General features: G+C 41.3%; 1 protein-coding gene across 1 annotated transcript in view; it reads left to right on the top strand.

Moving 5' to 3' along the window:
- Positions 1-14734, top strand: part of cat (catalase) — a 46422-nt gene extending 31688 nt beyond the window's left edge. Inside the window, exons 9-13 of the mRNA XM_060838737.1 lie at positions 654-792; positions 5900-6030; positions 7656-7763; positions 8563-8649; positions 13244-14734. Of these exons, the coding sequence (XP_060694720.1) occupies positions 654-792; positions 5900-6030; positions 7656-7763; positions 8563-8649; positions 13244-13297 (519 nt within the window). The 3' untranslated portion in view covers positions 13298-14734. The remainder of the gene's footprint in view (positions 1-653; positions 793-5899; positions 6031-7655; positions 7764-8562; positions 8650-13243) is intronic.
- The last annotated feature ends 402 nt before the right edge of the window (positions 14735-15136 follow it).

Below are 15136 nucleotides of genomic sequence, written 5' to 3'. Positions count from 1 at the left end.
TACTGTTTTCCATGATATCACTGAGATTGGGAATGTGAAAGATGTGAAGAAATCTGGAATGATTCCCGCTTTCTGTAGTTCTATGAATGTTTGTTAATGCATCAGTTCACAACAAATAAAGTTTAGTAACGTTCACACCAGTTCCAATTACATTGTCAGCTTACTACCTTTTTGAATGTCTGCTCTGCGTTTTATGATTCTTTATTCTAAAGTATTCCTTTGTGATGTGTGGAATAAAAGTGGTTTAGTTTCCATTCCAACCAGAAAGATAAGAGAATAGGAAGCAAGGGGATGTACCTGCATTATGTCAGAAGGAAATTAGATGATCAGGAGAAAGGGGACAGGGACTGGACTGCCAAACTTTAAACTGATTTATTAGAACCCAATGCTGCTCACTGATCTCATCTTTCATAGCTGTATCTCCCAGGCTCATCTAACTGTATAAGCTGGCTGTATATTTCAACTGGGGCCAGTTGAGATTGGATGACTTCAATTACTTTGTTATTTTAAAAATAGCCATCTTGATTTTTGAATTTTAAACTTTTGGAAGAGAGATTCTCAGTAGAAAGTAGTTATAACTTCATTCCTTAGTAATGTCAAGTCTGTCTGCACGGATGTCTAACTACTCTCATTTTCTTCCGATTCTCTCATAGGGTCGCTTGTTTGCATATTCTGATACTCATCGTCATCGCCTGGGTGCTAATTACCTTCAGCTTCCTGTGAATTGCCCATTTAAGTGCCGTGTGAGTAACTACCAGAGAGATGGACCCATGTGCTCAACTGATAACCAGGGTAAGCATTCTACCTTCATCTGGGAGGATCAACTTTTGTACTAGATCACTGCAGTTATGGTGGGTGTAGAAGAGCAAGTTGTCTCGCAGTTCCTCAGTGACAACTGTCTTGACTGCTGGTGAGCAAAGACTACAAGAATTGGATTGATGTCCAAGCATTCTGTTGTGCTAAGAAACCTCTGTGGTTGTAGAATGAGTGGAAGTATAGTGTCAAGCAAAATAAGAGAAATGTGTTGGCAGCAGAGAAATTTATAACACAGAAAGAAGTCATTTAGCTCATAATGCCTCTGCCAACCCAAAAAAACCCCTATTAATTTCAATTTTCAGATACTGTCCCAGAATCCTATGACTCTTTAAAATCATTTGAATATAACTTCAGAGTTCAGTGGAAAGTTTTTCCTCTATCACTCACTTACAGACTATGATTTCAAGATCCCTATCTCCCTCGGGGTGAAAGAAAATTATCATGCAATCCTCTCTAACCCGGTCACCAATTTACTATAATTTGTAATCACTAGTTATCGACCTGTATGCCAAAGAAAATAGGACCATTCTAACCACACTTGGAGCCCTCAAAACTTAATATATCTCAATTAAATCTCCATGTGTTCTGTACCAAAGTAAACCCCGCAGTTGAGTGTCTTTTCTCTGTTTAAAATTTTTCAGTGCTGACTGCATTCTCAAAAATGTCATCTAATTGTCTATGATTTAAATCTTAGGTCTCCCGGACTCCAAGGTTTAAAAATTGACCAAATTGGGATTTCAGTACCTCATTGTAGTTAATAAGGCGCCAGTGAGAATTGCTGTAAATTTATTTCTTTTAAACAAACCAAGTCTATTCAGTGTAAAGGCAAGAACATGTTGTACTGTTTCCATAGCAATTGCCTTTTCATCCCATATAACTGATCAGATCTGCACAATCCTGCTGAGTTTCACTTGAACATTAAACACTAATGAAGTTTTTGAGCTTTTTTCCTTGCGTTTTACTAGGCCCTGGAGGCTCCTGTGTAATTCCAAATGCATAGCAGGTTGTGGAGGAAGGTAGAGGCAACTGGTTGAGGTGTAGCTTTCAACAGTATGAATCTAAACTGTCTATACTCTTGTGTATCGGGTTAGTTGCAAAAAAAATCAACGTTTTGGGCATAAGCCCTTCATGAGGAATGAGGCTTGTGAGCCGGGGGGGCTGAGAGAAAAAAGGGAGGAGGTTGCGGCTGGGGCGAAGGTAGCTGGGAATGTGATAGATGAAGGTTGGGAGGTAGGTGGGTGGGGGCGGGGAAGGGGGTGGTGGGAAGTAGTAGTGGAGCAGATAGGTGGGAAGAAAGATGGAAAGGTCAAGAGGGTGGTGCCAAGTTGGAGTCTTGGGACAGGGGAAATGAGGAAACCGGTGAAATCCACCATGATTGCACGGTCCCAAGAAGATGAGGCGTTCTTTCTCCAGGGGTTGGGTGGCTAGGGTTTGGCAGTGGAGGCAGCCCTGGATCTGCATGTCCTTGGTGGAGTGGGAGGGGGAGTTACTTGTTCATTCAAGGGACGGTGGGGTTGGTTAGAGTGGGTGTCCCAGAGATGTTCCTTGAAACAATCCACAAGTTGGCGACCCGTCTCCCAGAGACCACATTGTGTGCAACAGATACAGTAGATGACGTGTGGGGAATACAGGAAAATTTCTCAGATGTGGAAGGATCCTTTGGGGCCTTGGATAGAGGTGAGAGGGTGGGTGTAGGTGCAGGCTTTGCACTTTTTGCAGTGGCAGGGTAAGGGGCTGGTGGGGTGTTTGGATCTGAAAAGGGAATTGTGAAGGGACTAGTTTCTGTGGAATGCAGATAGGGGTAGTGAGGGAAATTTGTCTGTAGGTGGCAGGAATGGTGGAGGATGATGTGATGTATCTGGAGATTGGTGAGGTGGAAGGTGAGGACCAGGGCATCTGTCCTTGCTGTGATTGGAGAGGTGGGGTTCGATGGTAGAGGTGCAGGAAGTGGGGAAGATGTGCAGGAGGATGTCGTTGACCACGTGGGAGGGGAAATTGCAGTCTTTGAAGAGGGAGGCCATCTGAAATGTTCTATGGTGGAATTGGTCATCCTGAGCACAGATGGGGTGGAGCTGGAGGAATTGGGAATAAGGGATGGCATTTTTACAGGAGACAGGGTGGGAGGAGATGTAGGCCAGGTAGCTGTGGGAGTCAGTGGGCTTGTAGTGGATGACTGTGGCTCGTCAGTTGCTGGAGATGGATAGGTCCAAGAAGGGAAGGGAGGTGTCAGAGATGGTCAGGGTGGAAGGTGTTGGTGAATTTGAACTGTTCGACCTCCTTGTGGGAGCATGAGGTAGTGCTAATACAGTCATCAATATGGCTGAGGAAAAGGTGAGGGATGGTGCCAGTGTACCTACAGACATTGGACTGTAGAGGCAGATGTAGCTGGGACTCATGTGGTTTGGAGAAAGTGAGAGGACTGGAAGGAGAAGTTGTTGAGGGTGAGGACCAGTTCACCCAGGTGAATGAGTGTCAATGGAAGAGAGGAAGAAATGGAGGGCTTGGAGGCCTTCATTGTGGCAGATAGATGCATACAGAGACTGGACATCCATGGTGACGATAAGGCTTTGGGGGCCAGGGAAACAGGAGGAGGTGGTGAAGGGCATGGGTGGTGTTCTGAACGTAGGTGGGCTATTCCTGGACTCGAGGTCAGGACGGTGTCAAGGTATGCAGAGATTAGTTCAGTTGGGCAGGAGCAGGCTGAGACAATGGGTCAACTGGGGCAGTCAGGCTTGTGAATCTTGGAGAAGGTAGATCGGGCGGTGTAGGGTTCTCAGGCTGAGGTTGGATGCTGGGAGTAGGAGATCACCAGAGGTGATGAGGTTGTGCATGGTCTGGGAGATGATGGTTTGGTAACGGGAAGTAAGGTCGTGGTTGAGGTGTATGTGAGATGGTATCTGGCTTCAGCAGTGTAGCGGTTGGTGCGGCAAACTACCACCACACCCCCCCGCCCCCCCGCCTGCTGGTTTGATGGTGATATTGGGGTTGGAGCAGAGGGATGCAGGGCTATGCATCGAGGTTGAGAGGGGTGAACAGGTTGAAGTGGTCTAGTCACGGTGGCAATTGGAAATGGAGATTAAGAGCGGGTAACCGACCAGGATGGGTGTCCAGCTGGAAGGGGTGTGTTGGACGTAGGAGAAGAGGTCCTCTAAGGGTGGGTGGGAGGCTTGATGGAAAAAGTGGGCTCTGAGGCAGCGGAAAAAATATTCTAGGTCACAATGCAAGTCAAACTCATTACATAGTGAGATGTAGGTGAGGCCTTTGCTGAGGACAGTAAGGGGGAGGTCTTGGGAAATGGTTAAAAACATGACATGGCTAGGGGGCAGGAGCTGGGAGTTGGGGTGGAGACTGCCACTGGAGCAGGCATGGTTATGGGGTTGAGAGCGATGTCTGTCAGTAATGGAGGTGACACTCACCTCGGGGACAGAAGTAGGGCCCGCGGTAGTACCCGGAGAGGCACAAGTGGCTGTGCTGCAGCTACCGTGGGGCTGGAAGTGACATGCATGATGTATATCTCGTTGGTGCCAGTGGCGGTGGATCTTATAAATCCTGTGGCACAAGCAGAGGTGGTTATCTACCCAGTGATTGCAGAGGTTGTTGTCTGGACAGCGATCGCAGCACAGTCAGCAGTGGCTGCAGTCTGTGGAACAGCAGGGGCAAAAGTAACATTATCGCTTGCTGCGATGGTCTTAGCTGGAGCAGCCGTGTGGCTAATGGTGGCAAAGCAGTTCCAGAGGCTAGGAGAAGCTTCTGGAATGGTCAAGGAAACCTGAGTATTGTGGTAAGTACATAAAAGATCGTTTAACCTTCCTGTCTTTTATATCCAATATAGTGTACTGTACCCGTTCCACTTGATGTGGTCTCTTCTACATTGGGAAGGCAGGTCACCAACTTGTGGGTTATTTTAGGGAGCATCTGAGACACCTGCACCAACCAACACTTCTGCCCCATAGCCAAATGCCTTAACTCCACTCACGCTCCACCAAGGATGTGCAGGTCCCAGGCCTCCGCCACCGCCAAACCCTAACCATGCATCGGGATCCTGCAACCACATGGGATCAATGTGAATTTCACCAGTTTCCTCATTTCCCCTTCCCCCACCTTATCCCAGTCCCAAGCCTCCAACTAAGCACCACCCTCTTGACTTGGCCATCTTCCTTCCCATCTATCCACTCCACCCTCCTGTCCTAATAGTTCCCCCCCATCCACCTTCATCTACCTATCACATTGCCAGCTATCTTCCCTCCAGCACCACCCATTTATCTCTCAGCCCCTCTGGCCCACAAGCCTCATTCCTGATGAAGGGCTTATGCCCGAAGCGTCAATGCTCCTGCACCTCAGATGCTGCCTGCACCCCACATTCAACTCTGATCTCTGGCATCTGCAGTCCTCACTTTCTCCTACCAGTTTAGTTGTTTATTTTTCAATTGTAAATCTCATTATCTCTGAAAGAGTCAGGAGTCCAAAGAACAAGGTCTAATTATATGGCAAGATAAGATTGGTGAAATATCACTTGTCCTGAGTTGTAGGAAAGTAGATTTCCCTGGCGTGATTTCAGTCATACTGAATGTAAATACTTAAACTACTATTAGTTTTCACAACCCATTATTAAGTAAAACAGCTGAACTGCTGGTTTTTTTTCCTCTATTAATGAGACTTGAATTGCTTGCTTCATGAATGTGAAGATAAATTGCAGAGAAATTCCCTGAGATACTGTTATGTTTTCAAGTACACCTTCAGTGACCTGCTATCAGAATTATTTTTGGAGAATTGTAGGCACAGGCAGATATATTGTCACCTATTATCTAAATCATTCCTTTCACGCATCATATTTTAACCATTCTAAAGCTTTGTCCATAAATGGAGAATTTAAAAGCTTCTCATAACCCTGGATAACTTATCCTCTCCTGAACTGACAATTAAAACCCGGGGTGGTCTGTGTTGGCAGACTGTTTATGGAAAAATTTGGATTGGCAGTGGGTTATCTGACAAGATGAGCATCACTGCCCTTGCTGATATCCTCTCCTAAACAAAATATCAGTACTGTGAAAGTAAAAGCTGATTTCGTTGTCCTCTGGTGTAGGTGGTGCACCAAACTATTATCCGAATAGTTTTAGTGGCCCTGAAACCCAGCCTCTAGCCATGGAGCACTCTTTGGCTGTAACGCAAGATGTTGCTCGGTACAACAGTGCCGATGATGATGATTACTCTCAGGTAAGTGCAGCAGAATGTCACTGCATGAAAATTTGCTTATTCTTTCTCCTTCTCTGGTTGTCCTCTCCCTCACCTCCCATTACTCACCTTCAGACAGCAAAAAATGCATCTTGTGTTCATTAACCTTTTTGATTGTTTCCTGATGTACTCATGTTTTGAATGTATATGAGGTTAGGGCTGTTTCTATGTGAGGTTGGGTCATGTCCTATTTGCTATGTGCTACTTTTGAAAACTGAAACAACCAGTCAATACCTCGCAATTGAAAAAGCTGTAGTACAGCTTTTTACCAATTTAAATGACTTGGTGTTTCTCCACTATTGCCAAATTGTGTCTGACATACAGTTTCATAGGTCAGAGCTTGAGCAGAGGTAAGAAGAGAGAAGGGCTGTAACAAAAAAGTACACAGTTACAATCTAACTGTTATCTTAAGCAAAGAAAAAGCAAATGGCAGGTTACAACAATGCTTTATTTAAACCAGAACCCAAGCTGTGTTCACCATGTTTATCAGTACATTGGTATTATGTCATGGGTTTTCCACAGGGACATTGTAACCAAATGAGGAGATACAGCCACATGGGACCTGGCTGAATTGTGAATCAGCTTACTATCTATTTATCTTGTAGGACTTGGGTTTGATCCAACCCAGAATGGGTCAAAAAGATACCCATAATAATTCAGCAAAGCACAAAATAGACAATTATTTCACAGTGATAATATAATCATTTTGATAAGGATTTCTGGTGTGGGAAATGGAAATGGCACATTACAGTCAGTGTTTTCACGTATTCAGTGATTTGCATTAATGCTTAGTAGCATAACAAGTGCTGTACCATACAATTTTGACATTTCTGCATCTGAGCCTTAATATCCCTGATGAAAAACTGGCTTTGATTGCTATTGTAACAATCATCACTTACTTAGTACTGATATCTACCAGAAAGTTAACAACTATCAGAAGTACATTTATGATATTCAACAACTTTATGGTGTTTCAGTAGCTCAGCTGGTCACTAATCTTTTGTATGAATTTTGGTAATGACATTTTATCAGGCAGTTGTAGGTCTGACTGATCTGGATGTCAGAGTTAAGATACATACTTTACCAGTTAAGCGTTAACTCGATGGTTAGCTAGATCAAAATCCTCAGGTTTGTTTTGAGGAATATTTCAACAAACTTAAAGGTTCAGTGCAAAATCTTCCAAAAGTGCAGCATCTATCCACCCCACGGTGTTACTAGTTGTATATTAACATTCTTATAACTTTCTTTCCTAAGAGGAAAGATTTTTCCTTGTTCCACTTATTATTGAGATGAGATCCAAACTGTCATTTGCAAAGTCCAAGGTTTAAAACTAAACCCTTCCGAAATGATGATGCTTGATGTCATTTATGTAGTGCATTGAGATCATAGAATCCGATAGCACAGAAGGTGCCATTCACCCCATCATACCTATACTAGCTATTTTAAAATATCCATTGCCCATCAATCTGCTGCAAGATTGGAAGTCCGCCAGATTGGTTTATGCTGCCTCTTTATTGTAAAATCCTTTTTGGCATTTTGTGTTCAAGAAATGAGCACTTACAAGCACTATTTTGCACAGCTTTTGATTTTTTTTTGGTCTGGACCAGGTAACCACATTTTATCTGAAAGTGCTGAATGCAGATGAGCGCCGAAGACTTTGTGAGAACATAGCAGCCCATCTCAAGGATGCTCAGGTTTTCATTCAGAACAGAATGGTGAGTTGAGTGTTGTTTGGACAAGATGTTTAGCTGCTTTTGGTTGTTGCAGAAAAGAAAACTGATACCTCATCAAATCGATTGAGGATTGGCTGTCTGACAAGGCAGAGTGTTGGGATAAAAGGTTCTTTTCTGGAATGGCAGCTGGTGACCAGCGGTGTCCCACAGAGTTTGATTGATAAATTCTTGATGTCACAAGGAATTAAGGGCTACGGGGGGAATGCTGGTAAGTGGAGTTGAAATGTCCATCAGCCATGATTGAATGGCAGAGTGGACTCAATGGGCTGAATAGCCTTATTCCACTCCTATGTCTTATGGTCTAAATTTTATAGATGTTGTAAAAACAATTTGGCTTCTGATAGAAGGAGCAGTTACCAATATTCCTTTCTTCAGGAGGTGACTTTTCTCTAATTGGTCCACCTCGTGATTGAATTTTCCTCAGTATTTGGCTGGCTTTTGAGGGCAAATTCAGTCAATCCTATATATTTTGAGCCCTGCACAGTGATTTACTGACCTCCATATTTCACTATAGGGAAGAACCTTGTTGAAACTTGTTACTTTTCCACAGAAAAGACTGTTTGCAGAAACAGTGACCAAGAACCTGGATTTACTAGAAGGAAAGACTTGCATTTGTGCCTGAGTTAATGTGTTGGTACGTGATCTGACCTCTCAGAAAGTTCTGTGTCACAAAGAGATTCAAAGAAATTCAGAAATGTACTCTGATAATGGCTGTTGTTCTGCAGGATGCTACTGTTCAAGGACAAATATGTATTCATGGCTATAATCATTGTCTTTCTAGGTGTGTCTGTTAGGCAAAGTTCATCCTGACTATGCTGCTCAGGTTCGCACATTGCTGGAGCAGTACAATTCTAAATGTCCTCAGAAGGTACTCTGTCTATTTTAATCTTTTTACTCCACTTTCAATTTAATTGTACTTGTTATCTCTTCCACCACTACTTACCTATTTATTAAATTGTTTGTAGTCTTTTCCTGAGCCATGTGGTTTCCTTATGACCACAGAATTAAAACCTAATTTAAGCTGACTGGGAAAGTATCTTTAAGCTACATCAGCAATCTTTTGTTTGATCCCATTTTCAGTACTCTAATATAGATCTTCCTTGTGTGGAGTGCCCAACATTCAGTGGAAATAGCCAGTAAATTGCAGACACTTCATCCCTTTCACTCTCAACAAATTATCTCTTTATTTCTTCCTAGTTTTCATCTTCATATTTTCTGGGATAGTATTTCAGCTTTATAGTATGTCTTTACAGGCTCAGGAAGCTGTGTGGCATGGTCACCGGGTTTTGTTTTTAGTTGCTTGAATGAAAATTGAGAAGTACAATGCAATATTGATTGTTCATCCTCTTATGTATCAAGTCAGACCCCCTCAAAATGTTTTAAGGTAGCCTAGACCCTAACTTTTCTTTCTTTTTAATGGCAAACGTAATGTGGATATTTCAGGTATGATGCAGCTGGTCAAACCACTCTGCTTTAAACAAAACCAAATTTATTGAGACACGCAAAAGAAAATGGAATTTAGAATAGCTTAACAATTGAAAAACATAACCAACCCGATACAGCAACTTAACTAAGGATGTTCAAATCAGTAACATCCCATAAACACATCCTTTACCAAAAAGGTACATTGAAATGTTGATGCTTATGGACAGAAGGGAACAACTTCCAAAGAGGTTTCAGAGATAAAAGTCAGTTAGGAATCATCCCTTAACTTTGAAATGTTTCTGCACTCGAGCAGCTTTTTATAGCTACAGCTAACCAAACTAGAAAACAACTTGCATTGGAGAACTAGCCACTCCACTATCATTAATTAAACTAACCCCTCTCCAGACTCCCGGTGCTTCTGCCTTTATGACTTGTCTTGAGAAAACTCGAGAACAAAATAACCTGATAAGTGACAGGTTACAATCCTTTATTTGAGTGAGTAATTATTTCACCTGCATATTGTGAAATTTGTGTCACATGGTTTGGAGCAGAAGATCACATTCCCCAAATTCTTGGGTGTGTCTATGTAATTATTTAGAACCCTCCACTGTTATTGTACAACACTTTTGAGTTAATGGATTTATCCAATTCAATTTAGCCACTTACCTTTTTGAGATTTAAGTTTTCAACCTCGAGATTGTTAATTTTGTTCTATAACCAATGGGTCATTGTACCCATGACCAAAATAATGTGTTCTGACTGAAGTTGCTAATTCTATACAGATGTGGACTCTATATTTCCTTTTTCTGTATAGTCTAATGCGCCACTAGGCAGCGACTGTTAAGAACTTGGATGCCAAGGGAAATGGTGGGTTTTTTTCAGTGAAGAGAAAATATATGGAAAAGACTTATCATTTTATTGACAAGAACTTGTAGCTGATAACATTTGTGTTAAGTGTGTGCACGGTCAGCTTGAGGGAGCCCTGATTCACATCTCTTAGACTAGGGTTCATCAGATGTAGAAAGCAGCCATTGAGTCTGCTCAGCCATTCAATGAGATCATAGCTGATCTGATAATCCTTAACTCCACTCTTCTGTTTTATTTCCCCTTAACCATTGATTCCCTTACTAATTGAAAATCTATGTTCTCCGTTTTGAATCTATTTAATGACCCAGCCCTGTGTACGGGGATGATACTCCTCATCTGGTTTAAATGGTCAACTGGACAGGGTAAATGCAGAGAGGTTGCACTTCCACTTGTGGGGAGGTTGACCTAATCAACCTTTCCATCTGACAAAAGCCCTCCATATCTGGAATCAACCTAGTGAACCTTCTTTAGATGACCTCCAGTGTATTTTTTTCTTTTAGAGGATCAAAATTGTTCTCTCTATTTTTGGTCTATCTTCCGATTTTGGTCAGGGAAAGGAAGGTGTGATGGCGAGTAAGGCAGGTAAAGCAACACCGGGAGCATGAATGCCGGAATCTGAACCTTTGCAGTTGTTGAATTGGTTTGTAGTTCTTTTCAGTTTGGTAAAATGAAAGGACTGTAAGGTGAATGGCCTAACTGAGCAAGGCACTATAGTACAGGATGCTAATTAAATGGAAGGGATAAAAGGTAATGTGTAAATAGTGGGGTGCAGTATAGTGTTCTCTTTTTTGAAGAAAAGAGCTGTAAGGGTCATTGTCTGCTTGGTACCAATGTTTAGTACATTATCTTAGACCTGGAAGGGAAGTTATAGTGTAATCAAAAGAATCTAGTCACTGTGCGACCAGTGTTAGTAACATACAAGGTGTGAGACTATAGATGACAAAAGAACTTGATATCATTTAGTTTTGAAACAGGACTTCGAATTTGTGCTATGTGGGTTTTGGTCTGGGGACACAAAGGAGTTTGATGATTAACTTGTCAGTATATCCATTCCCTACAGTGTGGAAACAGGCCCTTCAGCCCAATAAGTCCACACCGACCCTCCAAAGAGCAGCACACCCAGATCCATTCCCCTACATTTACCCCTGACTAATGCACCTAGCACTACGGGCAATTTAGCACGGCCAATTCACCTAACCTGAACATCTTTGGACTGTGGGAGGAAAACTTAGCACCCGGAGGAAACCCACGCAGACACTGGGAGAAAGTGCAAACTCCACACACAGTTGCCCAGGACGGGAATTGAATCCCTGGTGCTGTGAGGCAGCAGTGCTAACCACTGAGCCACATCTGGAGCTATGTTGAAGAAAACAGTATGAAAAGAAAATTCTTGATGGAAATTTGTTTGCATCTGGGAGTTTGAGTGGATAGTCTAAATATTTCACACATTTGGCTACTTTCAGTTGGTGGGATTCAGATTTTTTTTTTGTGAAGGGGAAATGTCCATAGCTTGATATGCCTTTTGATTCCAATGCACAGATGTCCTGGTAGAAGTTAGTTTAGGACTGTTCAGAATGGATTATCTCCATTTGAAAGTTACAGATCAGAAGTGTTTGGTTAAAGTCATGGAAAGGTTATTTGAAGCTGAGAAATTTAGCTGTGTGAATACTCAGATTCCTTAATTAGCTAATAAGGACAGCTTATAGCTTAAATGGAATGCTACTATTTATTGCAAGGGAAATTTAAATGCAAAATTAGGAAGGTTATGCTTCAGTTAAATAGGGCACTGGTGAGACCATATCTGGAGTACTGTGTACAGTGTTGGTTTCTGGCTACCAAAGCATACACATAGTAGCATTCAGATGCAGAGTAATTTTATTGCCTGTTTTTATGACCTCTAACCTTATTCACTAAGTTAAAAATCTCAACACCAGGTAATAATTCAACAGGTTTATTCGGAAGCACTAGCTTTCGGAGTGCTGCTCCTTCATCAGGCAGCTGTGGAGCTGGATCATAAAATACAATTTGTAGCAAATGATCAGTGTCATGCATGCAATTGATATGATGTATTGAACGAACCTAGATTGCTGTTAAGTCTTTCATCTTTTAGAATGGGTTGTGGGTTTCAGTTCACTAATATGTAAATCCCAGAACTTCTTTCAAATCATGTTCTCGAGATAACTTAAGCATTTATATAAAAAAAGGTAGTACCTTAGCTTAGACAATGCATTAAAGGTGTGAGACCCCACCACCAAAATGGCAAACACAGAGGAATTCATCAAAAGACAGACTCTAACCTCCACATGGAGCTCAGGTGAAAGCTGTCCCAGCAGTACAGTCCTGTTTCCCAGAATGCTGCTGCCAGTGTCCATGAGTCAAACAGCAAGCAGTAGGCAGTGTTCATGGAGAGAGAGCACACAAACTTGTCAAGTTCAAATGACTCCTCTTCAGAGCTGCCGTGAAGTATGGAGGCAACAGCAATTATGCTCACTTCATCGGTCTTTGAGCCAAACATTTAATACTCTCATCTTATTTATCCAGTGGCAATTTGCTGGTGGATCTGGAGAATTATTATATTATGTAATTATTGTTACTTTTTTTTTGAGGTTTTGCTTTTTTAAAATTTGGTCCTAGTGCTTCCCTACTTTTACTTATTGGTACCTCTGCAGACCAGAACCACTAGATCCTTGCTCCCCTTGCAAGTTCCTCTTGAGGCTAGAGCAAACCCAAGCAATGGAGTGGCAAAACAACCCTAAACACATCAAAATCACCTGCAAAAAAGACAAGAATAATCAAAGAATTTTGAACTGTGACAGTTAATGGAAGGAAAATATAACTGTTGCCCAAAGTAAGGAGTTTGTTTTGGGGACTTTAATCTGCCTAGTGTTCAACGAGAGAAAATTGAACCCATCAAAATTGAATGTTGGATAACAGAGTTAATGTGCCAGTATTTAATTGTGGAATGAAGTTAAGCAATTAAATTTGGTATGAAATTAGTACCCTTTCTGAAAATGTTTTCTGCTTTGTAAACTGTAAAAACCAAGTGTTTCAATTCTTAACTTCAGTATTTGGCCTTGTTATTATAACTTGGGTGTTTACCCATGCAGTGTGTGTGTGAGCAAATGAGCACTTAAAAATGGGTGCTAATATTCGGTGTCTGTCTTTTACAGCCCGTGGTCAGAACCTACAGTCGTCATGCTTCTGCTGAGAGGTCAAACCTGTGAAGGTTTAATGTGAAGCTTTGTGTCACAGCTACAATCAAACTTGCCAGAACCATTTATGCTTCAATCATTAGTTAAGATTGTATAATTGATAATGATCCCTAAATTTCAGATCTTGTAACTGAAGAATTTTCTTATTGCATATTTTGTTCAAAAGCTAAAATGTATTGTCTGATTTAATGCTTTCATTTAAAACCAATGCTACCAAGTTTCTCTCTCTCTCTCCCTTCTCCCACCTTTCCTCACCGACTTTACATGTGCAAATTCCATCCACTATTTCTTTTGAGGTTTAAAATTTGTGATCTTGAAGATGAGCCTTTTTTAATACTGTGCACCTCTCGCAGTGTTTGCTGGATCTGCAGCATGGTATTTGTTTGGCTGAGAATTCACATTGGGCTTTTCTACCCCCACTGCTTGCTTTTAACAGCACTCTTACAGATTGTTCTCCCTGTACCTAACTATATGCCATTTAACATTTAGTCTTGTTACATAGGTTAAGGCTTCTGCTAAGTATAATTTTGAATATCCGGTGCATCAGCTTCTATCCTTTGTTCTTGCAATGAAGTGTCCAGGCTAATAATTTAGCTAAAAATGTGAATGCTGCATTGAACAATGAAAATTTTAATTTTTGTTAATCTGGGAGGTGATGCACAAACTCATATTATTAATACAACTTACAAATGTTATAAATATACACTTGCACAAATGTCAACAGTGGCTCAATTGAGAGCACTTTTATCTCTGAATGTGAAGGTGATTGGTTTAAAATGGATAGGAGCAACTTGAGCACAGAAATCTGTGTAATATTGACAAATCACTGCAAAGTTGAACCTGTCACCTTTTGGATATGACATTAAGCCAAAAGGTCGGTCTGTCCTTTTAGGTCCAAATTAAATATTCTGTGTAAGTATTTTGAAGACGAACTGGTCTTACCTGCATCGGTACAACAACAACTGAATGTCTGGTCATTATCACATTGCTGTTTAGAGGAGTATGTTGGCTGCCATGTTGCCTAAATCACAACAGAGTTGACACTTAAACAGTTCGCCGTTTGGGGGTGACCTGAGGTTGTGAAAGGCACTTCAGAAATGCAGGTTTGTTTGCTCATCTTTTTACAGGGAATCTTTCATTTGGAGTTTGTTCAAGGTCTAGTTTTACTGCCTTTTTTGTTTTGAGCTGGTGTCAGATGCACCATCCTGTGAGTTGTCCTCATTTGATTTTATTTCTTTGTGTTAAATTATTATCTGTTCTGAGCTGTTATAAGTTTGATTTCTTACTCAAGTGCTTATCCCTCCTGAGTTTGTATTTTTGTAGCCAGTTCCTTTTGGTTCTGATTTTCCCTTCTCCAAGGCCTTGTATGGTGGCATCTTTTTGCTTTTTTCCCTCTATGTTGCCCAATGATGAAATAAAAGGTTTGCCCCAACAGTGACTGGACAGCCAGCAGGCATTGCAGTCTTCATTTGTAATGTCACAGCGTTTTAAAATTAACCCATTCCCTGTTTCAGTAAATGTGGAATTGTGATGACGATCCATTTAGTCATTGTGAAAATCCAGAGAATTTTTGAAAATATTGTAAAAGCGCAAATATTGTTTGTTTTAAAAGTAATCAATGAGGAAAATACTGTGATTCAGCAAAGGGCTTATATAGAATCTTTCCAGGGCAGTTCAAAGTATATTCCATCAGTTAAGTATTTTTGAAGTGAAGTTGGTGTTATAAGGTTCCAAAAAACAAAAAAAGTATAGGTACTTCGATAATCATATTTTATTAATTCAGGATTAAAATATTAGCCAAGATATCAGAAAAACTTCCACATTCTTAAATGCATCTTTGAATTCTTTTAC

This window comes from Hemiscyllium ocellatum, chromosome 18 (genome assembly GCF_020745735.1).
Source record: "Hemiscyllium ocellatum isolate sHemOce1 chromosome 18, sHemOce1.pat.X.cur, whole genome shotgun sequence".
Classification (NCBI taxonomy): Eukaryota; Metazoa; Chordata; class Chondrichthyes; order Orectolobiformes; family Hemiscylliidae; genus Hemiscyllium; species Hemiscyllium ocellatum.
The sequence above is the reverse complement of the archived record's forward strand: the minus strand, read 5'-3'. Positions and strand labels throughout refer to the sequence as shown.